This window comes from Numenius arquata, chromosome 9 (genome assembly GCF_964106895.1).
Source record: "Numenius arquata chromosome 9, bNumArq3.hap1.1, whole genome shotgun sequence".
NCBI lineage: Eukaryota > Metazoa > Chordata > Aves > Charadriiformes > Scolopacidae > Numenius > Numenius arquata.
In genome coordinates, this window is record NC_133584.1 from 57900434 (window position 1) to 57921997 (window position 21564).

The window sequence follows — 21564 nt, forward strand, 5'->3', positions numbered from 1 at the left end:
TCCCATGCTGCTCTATTTATGAAAGTGCAATTCAAGATATGTAAGCTGAAAAACAGTTGACTTCTCTATTTGAAAGAACAAATTTACACTGTTTATAAGCTGAAATAATAAAAACATATTTCTTCTTTCAGTAGATACCTGGCATCATCTTGGGCAAAGCTTAGCTAGATTTATACCAGCCAATCTGTATCTATACTATATCTAAAAAGGGCCAGGACATGGGACTAAGAGCCGGACCCCAATAATCTACATGGCTGTATTGCTGGCCGAGTTCCTGGCACAGCTTTGGCCCAGACAAATACACTTTCCCAGATGGTGACCATTACGGTTTGGGAGTTATCACAGGACAGGGATCTCTCCTACTTTGAAGCCTGGGTGCATCCAGCCTGTTTTGAGAGATAAGATGCTAAGCTGGATGGACACAAGCTGTGCAATGCCAGTTGGCCACAGGACCAGAGGTGGATGCAGCAAATGAGACCCTCAGACTGAGGTTAAGGTATGGGTTTCCTCATTTCTCCTCAAATGTACATTGGATGATTTTCATTGCTGTCAGGCTAAGCTCAGTGGATTGCCTGTCCTCATTCCAGCTGTGTTTTCCTCTCCACTGTCCCACTGATTGTTCTAGCTGCTCATTGCTACACAGGTCCTACATGAGAAAGCCATTTGTATGCCATCTTATCAGTGTAAATCAAGAGCAATTCATTAAAACTAATGGATCAGATCAGTGACAAAATTTTCTGTTACTGTGAAAATCACCATCTTTATACTTTAGCTTCCCTGTATGACAGTGATGAAGGATAAGCATGTTTCTCAAAGGCACTGAAATGTTTTTTTGATTCCTGCTTCTACTATTATTAATAATGGCAACAATCATTACCTTGATTTTTACATATAGAACTTAGACCCTTATAAATCATTTTCTTGAGAACAGCAATTGCAGAAAATGTCCCAAATTTCAAAGAATAAATGAAACTTGAATATCTATCAGTAAATATCAATTTCTTAAAAAAAATGACCTGGTGTAAAAAACCAACACACTCAAATATAAAGGTCTATGACATCTCTGGACGTTTAGGGAAAATTCTCACCCAATAATCTTATTGCCTCCAGTGGGCTCAGCCCAGATAGATTGCACATGATTTATTAATGATACATGTGATATGGGACCAGCTGACAACAGAGATCATCAGCGGAGTTTAATGCCTTTTTCTCTCCAAAACACCGATTCAAATTCGACTTATGTCACATCACCCACTATTTAGGATACATTCCTTTTGTTGATAGATCAGGCACTAGATAAATCTGATAGAGAGGGACCCAATGTGCATGCATTTAACTATTTGATTGATCTTTTTGAAGACCTCTCACTGAAATGCCATTGGAAGTTACCCTTATGTCTAAGGCCATATCTAGTTTGGGGGTTTAAATTAAAAGGACATCAGATCTGCCACCATTCTTGAACAAAAAGGTACATTACATCCCTCATATGGCACTTACCCAAGTAGGTTAACTTCCTCAGTTTGCTGTCAAGATACCAGTCACAGCTCCTGTGATGGCCGTATGAAGGCAGTGATTTGAGTGGCTGTCCAGTCCTTGCCCCACAGGACACCACAACCTCAGGATGGGCAGGAAGATCCTGGTGTTCCACCAGCAAGTAATTCCCAGTTGTGAAGTTGCTAAATGTCACTGAATACTAGAGAAGAGGGAATCAAAATAAACACGTATCTGTGATTAGAGCTCCATGGAGTGTAGTATAAAGGGATCAAGAGGGCTGTGCTCCTCACAAGCAATGTATTCTTTTGCAAAATGTACATCAGAAACATGGCAGAGAGATGTACCATTAAGCAGAAGACAAAATCAACTCCCCTCATCACCTTTAAAAGGTGCAAAGGAACGATGTCTTCTGAAAACCATGCTTCACAATGTCTTAAGGTAGTACAAATTTTGTTGTTTCCTAAGCACCACACTAAACATTCATCTAAGACATCCAAAATCATCTTCCTGCTCCAAGTTACTACTGAGAGCTTCAGGGACTAGATCATCATATCTACTCCCTGGCTATAAATACACAGAGATTTTCTCAATATACTTAACAGTTTTTTTCCTCTCTGCTCTCCCAGAAAGATAAAAGCATGATTATCTCTTCCAAATATAATTTTGAAATTATAAAAAATTCCCACCTTACCTGGAGCTGTTTGCTGACCAAAGGGTTGTCAAATGTCAATGTATAAGTCTCTTTATCCAAGAGGAGAACCATCCAGCCATACAGGTTTGATAAGGTATCAGGGACGTAATTGACTCTGGTTGTCTTGTTCCTGCTGTCAGTCACAGTTAAATTATAGGGAACGTCTGGAGCATCTTTTCTGGAGGGAAAAAATATAATCACATTTTTTTCAGTGAACTCTGTCATTTTGAAACATTTGCAGTTCTGTTTTTATTTGAATTACAGTAGTATATGCTGTCTCTCTCTCAGGATGTGACTTCATTTGTGTAGTTCTTTACAAATATGGTAAGAAACGATCTCTACCTGAAAGTGCCATAAAAAGAGAAAGAGACGAAAAGAGACAAATAAAAGCACAGAGGAGCAAAGCTTGTGCCAAAGCTGCGCAATGGCAAAAGCCAGGATACAAACTCCTTCACTATCAGGCTTTTTCCCCATCCACCAGACTCATGAGCTTCAGGGTCAACTTTTGGGGTCTTCCTCTTCATGGACTGGTTTGATAGAGTTTTCTGAGTTTTCTCACTCACAAAAAGCAGCAGTCAAAAGTTTCATGAAGGTGCAAAAAGCCTGTGTAACTCAAAAAGCTGCTCTGTGCCCAGGTCAGGGTGCAGTACGAAGCTGGGGCTGCTGCAGACTGATGAAAGCCTTCACAAAATGGGTGAACTTTTAGTACAGCAGTTCTTCTGAGCTTCCAAATGAGAACTCAAACCCCTTTTTCACTAGAACTTTGTACTCCTAATTTCTGTCCACTCTAGCCAGAGGAAAAAACCTCACTGAACAGATCAACAGTAGTAATGATATCATGAGTGGGCATGAACGTTTTAGATTTAAGGCCTCTGGAGACATTTCTCTAGTAAAATTAGGAAATAACACAGTAAAGCTGGGATGAAGGAGGTATAACCATCCACTTTGACTTCCTCTCCAGGGGCAGGCTATACCTTTTTCCTGCACATAGACTTGTTTCAAATTACTCCAAACTGATCTTGATTATTTGGGCGTGTCCAGAATAACTTCTTACTGCTATGATGGCCAGTTTCCCCAAGATGGAAGGCTGTGTAAGGTAAAGTCCAGAGATACAGAATACTCTGATTTCAGGAACTGCTTTGTTGAAGGCAACAAACTACATGAAGGAAAAGATAAAGCTGAAATGCAGATAACCCTTCTATGTTCAAACATTGAACATCCGTTGTCTCTTCAGGTCTGATTGACCAAGGACAACTGACCATAAGCTGCCTCTTCAAAGCAAAGATCTTACCTCCAGTCCTCAGCATCTTGCATTCCTACAACAGCTCTTGAAACTGATGGAAACCATATTTGAAACTCTGCTCTGGTTAGCTACACTATGTTACCACTTTACATCTGAAACAAGTCTAGGAAGGTCTCCTCTCCTAGAGGCAACAAGGACCATCAAGCTTCTCCAGAGGCTATCAGGGCAGATGTAGGCTAAAATATTCCCTGGAGCTGATGTTTCTCCATGTCCTGAATGAGTTATGGTGACAAGATCTCCACAACAGAAATTACATTTTGATATCAAAACTCAGGAAGAATAAATCATAGCCTAAGAATCTCCTCCCTGTCGCCTTGCTGCACACACACGCACAGACTTCCTAAGCTTGTCTGAGAATTTGATGTGTCTCATTGTGGCACTCCTCTCTCTAACAACTGGTAGAGATTATTCCCCACTCTGAGGATGATCCCAGCTGGCTTGCAAAGATACAGGAGGAGCTCTCATGGACACATCCAAAATCCCCATCACCACCAGCGTCTCCCATCCTTGGCCGGGCCAACACTAGGCAGGCTTGTAAGAAAATTGGGGTTGCAGCTGCACAACTTCATCGAACAAGTTTTTGTCCTGCTTCTTGCGTTCTTCACACTATGCATGGGGGATTGCTAGGGATACGCATCCCAGGACTGCAGGTATCATTCCCAGCTGAAGACTTGCTGGCTTGCCAAGGTACCCTGGGGCCATGATTCTGCCATAAAGATGAATGAAGCAGATTTATACATGAATCAAGTGCTGCTACAGGACCAAGGCAGGTTGGCAGTTTCACCTTTAGTCCACTTAGTCAGTTTCGCGATTTGAGCTGACACTAATCTTGAAAAAAACACCCCTCTTTTAAGCATGTTTAAAATGGTATTTCTAAATATTGGAGTATTACCTTACAACTAGACAACTCAACATATTACCCAGCCCTCCAGACTGGGTATAGCTTACTTACCCATGACAGACAGTGCTAAAACTCATGTAATCCTGCAATTTGCCTGATTGTATTTGTAATTTTTGGTTACTTTTTTCCCTTGCTGCTTTGGAGACAATACATAATTACAATAGCAGTCCTCTTGGAGGAGGGTTGTCTGCAGATATATATATATATATTTTTTTTTTTTTTTTTCTCTTTAAAAATCAGTTCTGGGGTTGCTTTGTTGTTGGGTGGTTTTTTTTTTGTTATTCTGGTGGTTCTCAGTTTGGCAAAGGACTTTCTGGTTACCCAGAAACATTCAGCTGAGAAACAGCACTGGGAAACAGAAGAAGTGTGAATCAGCAAAGAATCACTCAACCAGAAGATATTGGCAGACCAATGAAACTGACTGGAAGGAGTTTATAAGGCTTAAACAGCTTTCGTACTACTAATAAACCTCCTCTTATAGGCATTAGCTGGACCAGGATATTAGGTTGCTAATTAAGCAAGTAAATGACAACAAGCTCATTATTGCCACAGTTATCAGCACCTGCGCAGGTATCCGGGAGATCATTTCTAGCAACGGAAGCAAACCACACATAGTGTAGTGTGACATTAAACTCTCCCACACATCAAAAATTGACCTTATTGAGTTACAAAGGTGCACAACGTCTCAGCAAGGGACAGAGATTCAGACATAAATCCACGTGGTTTTGCTCGTTACCCATTTTACCCTTCATGGCTGGAGAAGTCTGGTGAGACAGCTTGAATCGCTTTCCTCAGGGACTTCCAAGAAGCTTTAAAGACAGAGAAGAAAGCCTGGAAGGTGCAATCCTGCTGGAATATAGGGAGGGATACACACCACCAGATTGAATCTTCAGAAAGTTAGATGGTAATTCCACACTAGCCATGTGGATTCATTAGCCAGTGAATGTGAATTCCCTAGCTAGTGAATTAAGTGTGAATTCAACCCTATTGGACACCAATCTTGATGAGAGTTTATATAGGCTACAGTTAAATGAAATACTTTTTTCCCTCTATGTCTACTTATAACAGAAAAGTTCTCTCTCCCTAGACTTCAAAGCTGGATTTTGACTGCTTCAGACACTACCAACTTCCTTTTTCAGTTAATTGTTCTCAGTCTTTAGGACAGAGAGACAGGGAGCCTTCACTAGAGAATTTTTGGTTAGAAAATGCTATTTTTTTATGCCAGCAAACTTTTCTGTGGACCCTCTCCTGGAATTTTGTTCACGGTCAGGAAGGAAAGGGAGAGGAGGCGTCTTATGGCCTGAAATCTCTGGGATTTCCTTGACCTGGAATGCTGTGTCCTTGCCTATTACACACCTTGCTCGAGGTGTTGCCACCCACAAACACATACCTTACTCTTGATAGAGTAAAATGAAAATGAGAAACTTTGAAGCTCAATGCAGAAGTTAACTGGTACAAGGCAACAATGAGCCTGAGACGACATTCCCCTTGAAAGGATGTCAGTGTGCTTGTGGTTTTTTCACCTACATGCCAAACAGACACCAAAATGGAAGTACCCTACTAATGGAATTACCAGCCACAATTAGCACCATTTCCATTTGCCCTAAATAGCCAGCGATTTCACTGTGCCCTAAATAGCCACCAATCTACCTCTCCTTAATGTTAATGAAGCAGAGTAGTGCTTGCACACACGAGTATTTCTAATTCAGAGGATCCGAGGGAGCCTGCACGCATCATTAACATGGAGAGCTTCATTATCTGAGGAAAGAGCCTTCCCCTCAACTTCCCCTGGCTTTATTTGAAAGAAACTAGGAGGCAATGGTCTTAATGCAAAATTAACCCTCACTTTAAACTGCTGGAAGCCTTTACAAACTGTAAGGGGAAAAAAAAGGATGAGTCATTGAAAAGGCTGTATTTTTATATCGAAGCAGGTTTCAATTAAGGAGCAATTTGCTTTAGAAATATGGCAGGATAACTGGATAGGACTTTACCGTCTGAGCCACAATTTACCAATTGTGATTGTATAAACTATTATGCAATTTAGCTCAAGTGCATTGTGCAGATCTGCTCAACGTAGATGGGCCACAAAGGATTTGTTAAACCAATCAACAGCATCAAGTAGAACAAATATTAACTCCCCTGTTTATGTTTACCATTAATTCACTTATCCTAAGGGTCCATATCTGTGTGTATGAAGGCAGACGCTGTGTTTAGCACTAAATGCTTTCTGTTTGATACATTTGTGGAATAATCCATTATGATTATTCTTCTCCAAAACAGGAAACAGTATAGCATTGAACTTCAAAAGGGACATCAAATGTTTATATCAACAGTCCAATTTCTTGTTGGCCAAATGGAGACTAATTCCAAATTATGACCATACCAAACACTTTACAGGTTTGATGCTGGGCCCAAACCCAGTTCATTTTATTTTAATTGGCCAGAATTAAGAATTTTCATCTGTTTTCAGTAAATGTGTGTATCTTTGTCGAGAGACCAAGGACATGATTCAAATCAGCCTTATATTATTAACCCTTACCATCAGTGAGTATTTTGCATGCACAGTTCTTTTCAAAAATAACTAGATATTTGTCCCTGATCCTGAGTAACCACTACGGGGTAGGTCTTCTGAAAATTTGAGGTGCTGTCCCGGTAGCAGAGAGGGTTGTGACTGACAAACTAAGATGGTTTCATTTAAGGCAGATTTTGAGTTTGCTACCCCTGGCTTCCTAACTCTTCCCTGTTGTTAAATCAGTCCAGCTCCTATGGTTTGCAGGCTGGTATACTAAGGAAAACTAAAATCAGATACAAATTCTGAGCTGGAAAGTGGTTGATAAGCAAGAAGTTCAAACATCTCTGCAGTGTAAGCATAGCAAAGACCTGTGGGGGGGTCACTTTGTCCCTCCACTTATCCCATGTCAAGCAGAGGTCTGAAGCTTCCAAAGTGGATCTTAAAATATGGACACTGGTACTTTGGGCATGTTTTTACCGCACCACCATTGCCTACTTGCAGTCCTCTACTAATTAATACAATGTTGGAGTTAATAATCCATTGGTTATGACAGTGGACCCAGCTAGTATACCTGGCTTGGATCTATCCAGCTCACAAGAAACATCCAATAGACTTGCCAGACTTTTCCTTGCAAGAAAAGAAACCATAGGGCTAGGAAATTTTGCCTCAATGCTAAATATTGTCCTTGAACCCAAAAACATCCCAGAAAATGGTCAGGTTGAGGAGAAAGGCCTGGGGAAACATCTTCTCTTACATACTCATAAACCTGTGCAGGATCTGGCTTTGCTGCCAATATCCCAGGCTGGGGAGTAAATGGAAAGGGGTCCTACTCTGGGAACAAAAGTTCTCTTGGCCAGCACATTGAGGGAAGTCATCCTCCCCCTCTACTCTGCCCTGGTGAGGCCACATCTGGAGTACTGTGTCCAGTTCTGGGCACCTCAGTTCAAGAAGCATGGGGAGCTACTGGAGAGAGTCCAGCAGAGGGCTACAAAGATGATCAAGGGAATGGAGCACCTCTCTTATGAGGAAAGGCTGAGACACCTGGGTCTGTTTATCCTGGAGAAGAGAAGGCTGAGAGAGGATCTTATCAATGCTTATAAATATCTCAAGGGCGGGTGTCAAAAGGATGAGTCCAGACTCTTTTCAGTGGTGCCCAGCGACTGGACAAGGGCCAACAGTTCCACAAGCAGGAACAACGGAAATTCTTTTTCAACATGAGGAAAAATTTCTTTACTTTGAGGGTGCCAGAGCCCTGGAACAGGCTGCCCACAGAAGTTGTGGAGTCTCCTTCTCTGGAGATATTCAAAACCTGCCTGGATATGTTCCTGTCCAACCTGCCCTGGGTGACCCCGCTTTGGCAGGATGTTGGACTAGGTGATCTCCAAAGGTCTCTTCCAACCCCTATGATTCTGTGACTGGTAGGTGGCCCAGATGCCAGAAATATAGCCCAGTAAGAGTTGAACCTCTGAAGTTCAGCTGATGTGTTGATTAACCAAGCAGTCAACAGCCCATTATTTAATATTTGCTTTCCACATTATCCCATGGGAGCCCTGAGAAGGCTGGGTTATGAGGCCAAGTGAGCGTGTTAAGCTGCCCCATGTGTGAATACAGTTATGTACACAGGGAGGATGCACAACCAGAGAGCAACTGAGCATGCACGCATTGAGAGAAGGAGTGTGATTGTAAGGGTGTTTCCCAGCTGGTGGGTGCTCATCTGGAGGCACCACAGTAAGTAAATATCAAAGGAAAAGCAAAACTAGAGTAACCATTTGAACTCTCTTCAAGAGTCAAAGACGTGGAGGTAGGGGGTATGCTATTCTTTTCACACTAACCCATCAGCAGCGGCTGGGTTTGCAGCAACTGAATGCGTGCACTACAGGAGAGGATATTAGACCAGATTTAAGAATTAAGGCTATAAAGAAGAAAGTTAATCTTTTCCTCTGCAGCAGACTAAGAAGAGAGAAGCAATAAAAAGGCTTGAACTGCAAGACTGGTGCTGAGCAAGTCCCAGGTTTCTGCAGTGAGGAGGGGAAAGCAAATGAAAGGGAACACAAGGGAACACACTTCCTTCTGGTGTGCGTAGCCGCGAAGTGTTTGGAGTCCCCTTTGCCGCAAGGTGCTGCCTGGCTGCCGATTATTCTAATGCTCTCCTCTTGTAAAAATTATGCATAATGTGAGGAAACTTTTAAAGTCACTTAATCATGTTATGACAATTTTTTAATGAAAATTTGTTTTAATATTAATAGAGACTCATATTTTCATGATAATATGGGTAGCGGTGGCATTTGGAGCAGCCGTATCTAGCCTGCAGCCATGCTGTGCTGTGCCATGGCATAAGCTGTTCTTCAGACTACTCAATAACTTTCTCACATATAAATTTATAAAGACTTTTATAAGCTTCAATTACATTTTAAAAAGACATAAAAACCCTCTTTAAAGGGTGCTTAAGTGACACATTAGTTTAACTTTCAACTGGACTCCATGAAGAAGGCTTTTGTTACAGCAGTGCAAGCTTGGAAATGGATCCCCATTACCCTGGAAGTTGTTGGGTGAAGCAGTTCAGGACAGAGCCAAGAAAGCTCAAGATACTTGCTCTCTTTTTCTAAAAAAGAAAGGCTTCTAGGGTTTTTCTCTAACAAAAACCTTTTTTTTTTTTTTTCTCCAAACGTGTTTAAGGGGAAAAAAGTGCCAACATGCATTTTGGGAAATTAAACAGCACAAAGATTAAGAGTCAGTCACTTGTATTCAGTTTCCCACATTGTAACTTAAATAATTCAAGTGGTCCCAGACATGCTTTTAGTTCGCATGGACCAGCCCTACCCCAGGCAGCTCCAGGTAGGGGATCTTTCCTAAAAGGTAGCACTGATAGAGCTTCCCTGATGTTTTGGAGGTTAAGTAGGTTAATAACATGGCCATGGCCAAGCCTGGCCAGCTGCCCTGAGGGTCAGGGAATGAGACTGAGGTTGCTGGGACAGAGGTTGCCATACTATGACTCCATTCTCAAAATCCATTACTTGCCTCAGCCTTTAAGATTTTTGGAGCTGGAAATCAGGGGCAGCAAAAACCCCACCATCTCAAGCCCCTCATGTTTTTTATTGAGGAGCCCACAGAAGGCACCACTGTGGACCAAGACAGAGCTACTGAGCACAGGAGATGAGACTGTTTTACTACTATTGCCTGAAACCTTCTCCTTGTACACTGTGACTTCATGACAAAATGAGGATGCTCTTGTGTTATCACTTCATCCTGGTGACCAACAAATGTGGATTCAGTGCTTAAGGTTTGGGCTCAGAGGCCTTTGATCTGTTTTTCACCCCTGGTTTTGATAGCACCCCTGTTTTATTGACTCCAGGGTTTACCACGAGGGGTAACTACAAGAAGTACAACTAGCAAGTTGCAGATCTGACAGGTCACATATTCCAGGGCCTGGTAGAGCACAACAGAAAGATTTCTTCTAGAGCAATTTTTAATCCTTTGCTCATGAGAAACTAAAGAAAGCCAAGCAACAGTACTTTCATCTTTTTACTGAGATTAGATGAATCCAAGAGAATTCACTGTTAGGAAATTTTTCCTGTCACCCACGTATCTTTATTCTCTCTACTCAACCTCTGCCAAGTGTTCCTAGTCATGTTTTGTTGCCTTAATCCTAAACTATTCCCTCCTTATTGCAAACAATCTTCAGATACTTCCGGACAAAATTCACCCTTTCTTCTTCTCCCTCCACCCCCTCATTCACTGGTCATGCTGTGGATACTTTATTAGTTTACTTTCATCCTTCATCCCCTCCAGCTCCTTTTGTTCCCCACCCTGTTCCTCTACCAGGTCCATTTTGGAGTCCTGTCCGTGTGACTGAAGCCTCCCTGACTCACCCCTTTGAATGCAGGCTGTTGCCTGCTCTGCTTGGCTGCACGTTGACAGCCTTTCAACTTAACGTGATGGTGATTTGGCTCGTAGGAGCTACCCAGGAGAGAGGATCTGGAAGCAACACAAGAGGATGCTCTCCGTGTCTTGGGTTACTCAAGGGACAGGCTAACAACTGGCTTCTGCTACTCCGACTGCCTAGTATCTTTGATGTAAGTTGATTCCCAGCTCATTTAGATGGAGAATAAAGAAGGGAAAAAAAGGTGACTTGCTTGAGAGAAAAGGTTGATTGAGAAGTGCCTGGTCATTGATATAACTAATCTAAAACCCTTAAGCAATTTACTGGGAAAGACAAAGTTTAGGTCAGGGCTCAAAGTTTTCCAGAGTTCAATCAGCAGATGAACTCCTCTTTGTACTCACTCCTTAAACAGCTAGGAGTAAGGAGGAATAAGGTGTACTGAATACATTAGCTATCATGAATTATGAACATTTACATTGTGGCAGTATCCAAAAGGACTCAAATCAAACTACAGACAATATTGTGAGAAGCTCCATCACAGCATCAACCCAAAGAGCTAGTAGTTCATATAATCAAGGTAAACACAGACTAGAAAGAGAATTGATTGTCCTGAGAACTTATAGTTCTCTGGTCCAGAAAGACAAGAAGTACAGCTGTATTTTGTCTTCTACCCTGTACCTTTTTTGTTAAATGATTCCCAACTCTTAATTTATTGCAGACTTCTGTTTTCATTATGAGAAACAGTAATCAGCCTGCAGGTAGCTGAAAGTGTTATAGTTTTCCCCTTCAATAGAACATGTGATTATTTTTTTCCTATTTGGGAAGGGTTTTTTTTTCCTCCTTCTTCTAAAACATGAATTATAAGACAGACGTGAATTATTAATAGCCCTCTGACAGAGAACTTCAGGATTTCTGCCTGTGTACTACTAACCTGAAACAGCAAAAAATAGATAATGGTTCAGGCTTGTACTTAAAAAAAAAAAAAAAAAAGTGAAACATTGAACAGGGCACTGGGAAGGGAAGATGAGCATGGGAAGAAAAACAGGAGTGGTGTTTAGATCACTAAAAGCCTTTCCCACCCTCCTTTTTATGCCAGGAATTCACAAATGTCTGCCTAAGACATGAGAAGCTGCCCTATTCATGACCACTTATTCTTTGGGAGCATTTGAGGAAATCCCTCACCATGAGCACAAAAGGAAACGCTCTCAGAACTTAACTTAAAATCTAATTAAATTCAAACTCTTTTTTTTTTTTTTTTTTTTTTAAGACTGCATCTTATTATCAGCTGAGGTGTTTCTCATGACCTGGAAGTATTTTATAGATCAGCATTCGGAAAATCTTGGCAAAGTTTGCAATTTGCCCCAGTAAATCTCTGACTGGGGCTGGCCATCAATCTCACTTTAAACATCAGTGTCCACCTCGAGCTGGATTCTTATTTCTACAAAGGCCAGTTTATATCCCTCTGCTAATTTGAAGAGTGACAAAATAGCAATACACCACAGCCTTCACTTAAAGGCCCACTTAACACTGCCAGAATTGCCCCTGGAGAGGAATCAAGACTATAAATAGGATACCAAGATAAGAAAGACAAGCAGCTTGCTGAGAACATCAGAAAATAATTGAGCTTGGGCAGGCCATATCTAAATTAGTAAATAAAATGAATCAAAGACTGTCTTCTGGCCTGGCGGCCAACTGGCATGCACAATTCTCATAGCTGTCCATGCAACTAAGCTCCCTCCCAAAAACATGTTCCCTACATCCAAATTGCCAGTTGGGAATGGTCCTTCTGCTCTCTCTCATGCCTGAGAACTACCTGGGCGAGAAAAGGTACCCAGAACAAAATCAGTACCAGAGACCACATGGACACCAACATAGACTAATGTATTCCAGCACTCAGGCTTGTGATCTAGTTTAGGACCCAGCGGAGAGGAGTCCTGGGACTGTGTTCAGCTCTGTCAATATAAAACACAGCAAGCAACATCCATGCCAATTTTTCGGAAATGGAACGGTTACTTACAAATGAAGAGACATACGGTGGAAAACAAGGTCGCTGTCACAAACACTGCCACCAGAAGCTTGACTGAAGGCTGTGCAAGATACCGCCAGGATATCTGTGGAAGGGAGGAGATGACTTCCTTTCTGCCCCATGACAGAGCCATCGAGATCCTCAAGGATGGCAGAGTGAGGAAAGGGGAAGGACACTTGGAAAGGTGAGTTGATGAAGGTCAGACGCTGAACTCTCACTGTAAACCCACCTGGGGGGAACAAGCAACACTTCAGAAACAGAGACTGACCTCTTCAAGTAATAGACCTGAAGACTTCTTTGGAGAAAAAGAGACCAGTTTCATTTCACCTTCACTTGGGAAAAATGTCTGCTGAGTCAACAAGAAGGGAAGATTCAGGATCATAAATAAACAAATAGAGATGGTTGTAGGACTTGCCATTGCCGTGCTATGGCCAGGTCCTACCTGTCTAGTGGCCTCTTCACGGAATCACAGAATTGTCAGAGTTGGAAGGGACCTCTAGAGCTCATCTAGTCCAACTCCCCTGCTAAAGCAGGATTGCCTAGAGCATGTTACTTAGGACTGCATCAAGGTGTGTCTTGAAAATCTCCAGAGAAGGGGACTCCACGACCGCCCTGGGCAGCCTGTCCCACTGCTCTGTCACCCTCACCATAAAGAAATTCTTCCTCATATTTGAATGGAACTTCCTAAGTTCCAGCTTGTGCCCATTACCCCTCATCCTGTCACAGGGAACCACTGAAAAAAGTCCGGCTCCATCATCCTTCAGCCCACCCTTTAGGTACTTGTAACCTGTTGTGTCACTGTTGTGACAGAACTTGTGGTTACAGTCTCCTCTGACCCAGGTGCTGTTTCTGGCCCTACCAGCATCTCCTCAATGACTCTGAACGCTTCTTCACAAGTTCCACTGTCAAATGTTACAGTCCCCAAATGACTGATTCTTATGGATCCTTTCTGCCTTATTTATAAGATAAATTCTTTAGAGACAAGGTCTGTTTATGTGTGTGTAAATATACTTGTGTGCTATGTATAGCACCTTGCACAATAATACCTTGGTTGAAAAGTGTGGCTGGAGGATCTTTTCATTACTATGATGCAGATAGCTACAAAAAGAAGGAATATTCATGTGGGCTAAAGCACAGGAAGTTTTTGAACACATTAATATTTCCGGAAGTGTCAGAAAATCATTGCCCCATGGACCATAACAAGGCAGCTTTGGCATGAGCATTCATGTACCACATTTAGTTACTATTTGACTGTCGTATTGTCAGTTGTAGCCTCTCTGAGTCATATTCTACTATTCCCCTTTTCTTTGATCTCACCTCCTGAAGTCTTTTTCTCTGTTATGTTATTGTAGGGCAGTATACGTTTACATATAAACATATTTAAGAGGTAATTGCAGTTGGAACATTTTTCAAAGAGCCTTTGGGTACCTCTTCAAAGCTCAAAAGGATGCTTAGTTTACATGTTATCTTGGGCAAATTCACCTAAGATTTAGGCTGGCCTGAGGTAGGAGCTTGGTGAAATTCTGCAAGGTTGTGTCATACCTAGTAAAGAAATCATTGCTCTTGAAATTCTGCCTCCCAAAATGAAGAAGCAGTAACAAGAAAGTGCATAAAAACCCCTTCCTGTGAGAAAATTAAATCAGTGCAAAAATTAGGCTACCTTCATCTTAAAAATATATATGGTAGGTGGCTTCAATTAAGTGATGAACTATTTAGTGCAGTGAAACCTAAGGAGAGCAGGTATGCAAACACCTCAAAACCTAGCTCTTGATAGTTCACCTATAGCAAACACAGTGACAAGATTATAGAAGCAAAACTGGGTGGCCAGTACTCTTCATCTCTTTTTGTGGGATTCAGCTGAAATATCTATCAATGGTTGTCAGTGGACAATATGAACTTCTAAACAGCTGAATCTGAAATGGGAGGAAGCCAGGGACTGTGTAAATAAGCATAAATCAGACTCACCCTGCCCTTGGTAACAGCCAGAACATGTCCTGATCGCTGCGCAAGTGTTCACATCAAAGTTCCTGAAAGATGTGTTGGAGATGAATAGCTGGTATCTTTTGGGAGTTTTCAGTCCCGCTGACATACAGGTCCTCTCCTGCAGTGAAGAAATGAAGAGCTCTGGGAAACGTATCACCATGTGAATCTTCAAGTCTAATGGGGATGCAGCAGCTGGGACACAAGGTTGTGCTGGTACTCAAGCCCATGGTTGTGGAGCAATGTATGCTGTTTGAAGGACAGATCTAAGCTACTGCTTTGCAAATCCTGACAAGTAACATCTGTTTAATTTACCAGTTGCAGTATGTGACAGTACTACATTCAGGGCAGTGATTGCCTTGTTTGCTTTGTCCAGTTTTTGAGTATTAGTAAAGGTTGGACATTTGAAGGAAAAGGAAAAGGAAATTGCACGTTCCCTGGGAAGAAAAAATCCACCTGGAAGGCACAGTGTTTGTTTACAGTCCTTTTTACTTTACCTTGTCTTGCCCAGCAGGCAGGAAATTTCACTACTACACAAAGCTAATCATCCCAATTTAAGTTCTAAGAAAAACCTGGCTGCTGAGACTGCCCTTGTGTATGATCAGGGGCAGAGGGCAGCATTTAAGCTAGGCTCTCTTCAAAGCTCAGGTTGACATCAGGGTCCATCAGAACAACAAGAAGTTAAGTATGTAAGTGAGAGACAGGAGAAAACTTAAGACGTTAAAAAGAAAAGTAAGACCCACAAGTGATGGGAAACACAATGGACAAACTAGATTTTTGTGGTGATTGTAGGCCATGACGCAGGGGAGGTGTACATCTCTCTGCCAATTTGTCTTGGAGACAGGCTGGGAAGAAGGATGTGCTCAGAGCTAGTGGATAGCCTGGAGGGAAAATGGCTGGCAGGAATGCATGATGCTGTTTCTGAGGCCAAAAAACACTTTTGTGGAACAACTCTCAAAAGTGTTAGTAGAGAATCAGTTGAGAAATCCACCCGCTGTGGAAACTTTAAATGAAAATGTAGAATGAAATGGACTTTTATAAATGGTTTGTCACTTTGAAGAGATGGTGCTTTTGATGCTATCTTCAATCTTACTAAGAGACAGTAGATCTGTCACCTTTTTCACTCTGAGGCCAAAACACCTGGGGTGATAGTCCTGGTTCTTGGGCGATCTTCTTGCAAGTCACTGCTGAGCAGAAATCCCTGGCTTCTGGTAACAAATTGTTCAGAAAGACTACCATTTTTTTGCTTACACTTGCCTGTTCTTCCATCCCACCCTCATTTCTATTTTTTTTTTAATTTTTTTTAAGTAGATAACAAATAGAAGAAGAGTCTGAGATGACAATTCCTGTCACCTGTCTCGGGTCTCCTGCTTTTTCAGGAAGAAATGCTTTTCCTCAAAGGGCTCCACAAGGGCAATGAGTTGCTTTATGAAAGCATGGAAGAGACTTGGTGAATGTCTAGGAAGCTAATGAAAGTCTTTCCCTTGGCTTTTGCAGGCCCTTGATTTAGTTCTGCCACTAATGTTTTAATTGATCAAAGCCCCAGTTTTCAAATGCCCTAATATTTCCAGAAAACAATCTTGTTTTAAAGCACTTCTTTCAAAAACTGGAAGGGCTAGCAGAGAGGAATATCCAAGGTTCCCATTAAATTAATGTCATAAAGTTTTAATTGATATTAAAGAGACATCATTATTAAAGGGAGAATTACATAAATTAAGATGTAAATTATGACAAGGAGGCTCTTATCATGAGATAATCAAAGATAATCACCCCCCTGGGGTACTGCAAGAAACAAGGCACAGCTGAGCGCCTCTAAATCTCTTAACAAGTACAACATCGGAGTCCTTCCATGGATCCTGCAAAGCAAAAACAAAGACATCCACCCCTTGGTGTCCAAGAGAAATTCATCATGTCATTGGGATGTTGCAAGATTGGACTGGTGAGGCCAGGCTTATATCTGAGCTACATACTTTCAATAGACCCACTACAAGATTTCTTTCTGTGAGCTTCTAAAGAAAACTCATTTAAAAGTATTTTTCTTTTCAGTCAGAGAGAAAATTAATTTCATAAACAACAACAAAAAACTGAGCAAAGAAAAAAAAGCCATCAGTCATGAACAAGCAGCTGTGGCCAGCTGTAACTAAAATTCCATTGTTATCCATGTTATTAATCTGTTAACAACCTGGTAGCACCCAAAGGACTTTGTCCAGCTGCCAAAAGAAATAACAGAAGAAGATCATATTTACTGCATAAATAAAAATGTTACATTTCGACAGCATTTTTCATTCTCAAGTTAAAAAGTAACATTCGGTGTTCCAGGTGGACCAATGATGCCATGAGAGAGCAAAGGAAACCAAAGTGTTAACCAGGATAGAAATCAAATCTGTTGTTCCTCTTCAATATTCTCAAATCACTAAACTAAACCCAGTTGTGTATGGTTAAATGGAGTCTTTTTATTATAGCAAAGGTGTACAGGAATTTATGTTAGAAAAGCTTGTTTAATCAAAAATTATGATTTCTCTCAAAAATTTAGTTTCTGTGAAATTCTAATGTTTTTCTGAGACCATATCAATCTTGGAAAAAAATACAAGTAAGGAATAGATTAACACTCATCTTACTGAAATCCTTCAGCTCATAAATTGAAGAGAAAGGTGATTTTGTTTTTACTTTCGAATGTTGTTTTATAAAAAATGTAGATGAATATACATTATAATATAAAATCTTTTAATAGTTTCAAATTCAAATGGAAAAATCAGATCCCTTGTTTCAAATTTAAAAAAAAAAAAAAAAACTCTTCAAAACTTCCATACTGAAATAAAAAGGTGTTTGGAAAAAATCCTGACTTTTTCTGCAGAATGTCATCTCCAGTTTCTCAATAGCTGATATTTATTCAGCTCTACCACCAGCTGGTATGAATGGAGGTCCGGAAAAATTATGCAGGATCCAGCTGATCAAATGCTATTTCTCTTCTGCTCCTGCCAGCAGAAAAAGTAACAAAATCCTTGGTTCCGCGAGGCTGGGAGAGTGGTACTGATGCTCCAGGTTTCTCTACTTTGTCACCAAATTAATGTCCCTTGTAGGTGCTGCTACTGAAGGCATCACTTTTCCAAGGAGCGGGACACAGCTAGAGGACTAAGCAAACAGATCAGTGTCCAAACTGCATCCTGAAGCTGCATTTGTCTTTACATACAACCCACATAAAACCCAAGCTTTACCCAAGCTGCCATGGAGTAGGGGCTGTTCTTTAGGTTACTTTCTTATTTCTCCAAATTGCTATTTGAAGGGTAGCTGTGTGACTCAAGAGACATTGAAATAAATCCTGCAGTTCTTACCTTTTGCCCGGTGTGTCCAATTAAAACGCTATCAGATATAGAAGTGTTTCCCAGGCTTTCTATGATGTCAATGCCAAAATCTTTGCAAGCATAAATCCAGAAATGTTGAATTTCAAGGTTGCTGCTTCTAAAAATCTATATGAAAGCATAATAGAGGAATAATAATCACTAATAATAAAAAGATTGATTTATAACTCTGCTTTCCCTACAATACAATAAAAAGTAGAAGTGCAAAAACACATAGAAGAGTTGAATGTATATTTAGTATTTGAGAATCTCCCCCTAATATCTAGTTTCTCCTTTCAATTAATAATACAACAATCTTTACATTCTGTTAACTTATTTTCATGTTAGAAGAAAAAAGAACAGTATGCAAGAAATTCAGAACTGGGAATCAGTGATAGATAAGGTAAAAGTGCTCTAAATTTTGGGGTGTTTAATTGGAAAGAATAGTAGGGTAAAGAAATTAATGTTTGTAGCAGGAAGATGCTACACTGAAAATAACCAGAGGTGTTGCTTACAGTCACCTAACAGCAAGAAGACTGTTCCTAGAGGGAGCCCATGGAGAGATGCAGAATAAACTTAATTAATGTATGCTAGGTCAGTAACATACAAAGAAATTTCAAGGTAGGCAGAGAAAACCACAAAAACAAAGCTGCAAAGCAGCCTTTTTTATTATTATTATTTCTTTTCCTACAAATAAGCTTTTCCAGAAAAAGAATGCACGAGTCTGAAAAACTAAACTGAAATATTGGACAGCTTCAAAGGAAGAGCCATAGGATGGGTTAGACTAGAAAACACGCCTTACAGAAAAACACATACGATCTGTTCAGGTCATCAGATGGTGGGGTTAAGAGGATCATAGCCTCTGAGCACCAGTGTGGGCAGAAAGTATCAGATAATAAAGGGTGGTGTGGGTTTTAAATCAGATTAAGCAATAGGGAGCTACAATACCTGGAAAGTGAAGCTAGACAAATTCAAACAAACAAAAAAAATAAAAAGTGGACATTTTTAACAAGGATGAAAAATTTCGCACTGAAACCATTAACACTTTAGACTAAAAAAGGGAAGATTTAGACCAGATATAAGGATATAATTTTTTATATATAAGATATAATTTTTTACATTGAGGGGGGTGAAACACTGGCCCAGGTTGCCCAGAGAGGTGTTCGATGACCTGTCCCTGGAAACATTCCAGGTCAGGTTGGATGGGGCTCTGAGTGACCTGATCTAGTTGAAGATGTCCCTGCTTATGGCAGGGGGTTGGACTAGGTGATCTTTAAGGTCTCTTCCAACCCAAACCAGTCCATGATTCTACTCTATGATTCTATGATCACTTTATTTTGCATATGCTTTTACCTTTATTATTTTTCTCTTCTGTTATTGTTCTATTAAACTGTCTTTATCTCAATTTATGAGTTTTTCTCCTCCTTTTTCTCCCTCTTCTCCCTATGCTACAGAGGCGTGGGGAGTGAGTGAACGGCTGTGTGGTCCTGGTTGCTGACTGGGGTTAAACCACGGCAGCATCACAGAGGACGGTCAGAACAAACGTACCTGTGCTCCACCTCGGCTGCTCCAAGCTGTGAAGTTGTTGAACTGAACAGGTCTGTTTGGGCTGTCTGGCAAATATTCTGGGTACACCAGCAGCCCGTACCTGTTTAGGAAAGAAAGCAAAGGAGACTGTTTCTTTACAGTGCATGAATTCAGGAGCAGATTTTCCTATTCATTATGTTGATATCTACAATCTTATATCCATACCAGTTCCCTACGTGATACCTTATCGATAATTTAACACAAAATCAAAAATCAGTGGATAGCAAATATATTTTTTTAGACATCTAATCATGCCAGAGAGCATATTTAAAGTTTCTTTTTTTCAAGCATTTTCAGAATTAGCCACACCAGGGCTTACAATCACTGTACAGCACCACTGGCAGGTGCTCACTGCAGAAAACCCTCACCATGCTCAGGAGCTTTCAAACATTGTCAGCTTCAGATGAGCCCAACTTGAATCTGAACAGATAAGGATCTTCTGGATCCTGGATTCAGCCAGCTTGGATTACGTTTCAAATTGTCCTGGTCCACAACACAAATATATGTGCTCCTGAATGCAGTCCTTGGTTTGACCTTCTCAGAGATTTTAAATCCAGGTTAATACCCAGATTTCCTCAACATTCTGGTGACTTTGTCCACTGACGTCTAGCACAAAGTCATTTTTTACTGTCGCCTCTGTTTTAGGGAAGTACAGGAAAAAGCTCTAGTGAAGTTCCTGGATATTCTATGTAATGTCTGACACATGTATAGCACCTTTTATCCCATTGGACTATGAAGTTCTTAGTCTCTACTTTAATCTACCTAATTAGAGGCCAAACTCTAATAGTTGAGTGTTCATGCTGCTATGATATAAAGCATCTGGAGGTCAGAAATGCCACTCCAGGTTGTCTAAGCCAGTATCATGTCTCTAATGGTGGCCTGTAGGAGATGTTAAAGGAGTGCAAGAAAGAAATCCTTTATCTGTTCTACACGTCACCCTCTTCTGCTCAAAACGCCTGGTACACTTTAAAAATTAGCTTTAAATTTAACATACGAGTGCAAGCCTCAGTGCTTTGCTGTTAAATGGTTGATGAGGAAACGTGTTAAATGTGGCACCTTAAACTACATCAGGATCACTTAAACAAGGGGGTAAATTGGAGGAGCTTGTTAACAGCACTGGAAATGCTGCCAGTTCACAAATCGGGCCTGCAAACAAAAAATAAGGACTGTATTGAAACTAATAAGGAAACAATTCATGATCAGGCCCTGAAAAACAATCCCAACCACATCGCTGTCAAACACTGATTCTCCTCTGCTGTGGAGAACTCTGCTTAAAGAGAAGAAGCCCTAAGAGGGTGACAATTGGGAAAAAAAAACTGAAAAGAGGGGCAAAGCCTTTTCAGCTCACCACTGCAATCACAGTTAACACTACCATGCACTGACAGAAAATCTCTTGAACCAAAAATCCCCAAGTACCTTGTGCAGGAATGAGCTACGTTCTCACTGAAGGACAGGAGAGGCATTTTGGATGGTCCCTCAGGGGAGAGATGAAAGAAATAGCCATACCCAGCAGCACACACTGTGTTACCCTGCAAAGAAGCACATGTGACTGTGAAAAAAAGGTTACCACAAATTTCTAGAAATTAAAATAAACTTAAGAAAAACACAAATGAAAATCTCAACTGAGGTCCATTCAAATTCTGGTAAGCCTGACTGGCAGAAGCTGGTTCCTTGTTTCTGTGTTCTCAATTTCATCCAGTTTTCACTCTGTCCTTGGACCACTCTTAAAAAAAACACCCATTCTCAAGCCAGGCAACAAGGGTTGGCCAAGCAATAGAAACAAATGACAGAAAAATGGTATTGCCATAATTCTGCGAGTAGGTAAGTGTATGGAAAACTTCTTAACCCTACA

General features: G+C 40.9%; 1 protein-coding gene across 1 annotated transcript in view; it reads right to left on the reverse strand.

The window, feature by feature from the left end:
* The window catches only part of PKHD1 (PKHD1 ciliary IPT domain containing fibrocystin/polyductin), a 248200-nt gene that overhangs the window by 104450 nt on the left and 122186 nt on the right, over positions 1–21564 (reverse strand). The window contains exons 42-48 of the mRNA XM_074153149.1: positions 21129–21241; positions 19674–19773; positions 18120–18254; positions 14773–14908; positions 12799–13036; positions 2186–2363; positions 1498–1693 (exon numbers count right to left, since the gene is read on the reverse strand). Of these exons, the coding sequence (XP_074009250.1) occupies positions 1498–1693; positions 2186–2363; positions 12799–13036; positions 14773–14908; positions 18120–18254; positions 19674–19773; positions 21129–21241 (1096 nt within the window). The remainder of the gene's footprint in view (positions 1–1497; positions 1694–2185; positions 2364–12798; positions 13037–14772; positions 14909–18119; positions 18255–19673; positions 19774–21128; positions 21242–21564) is intronic.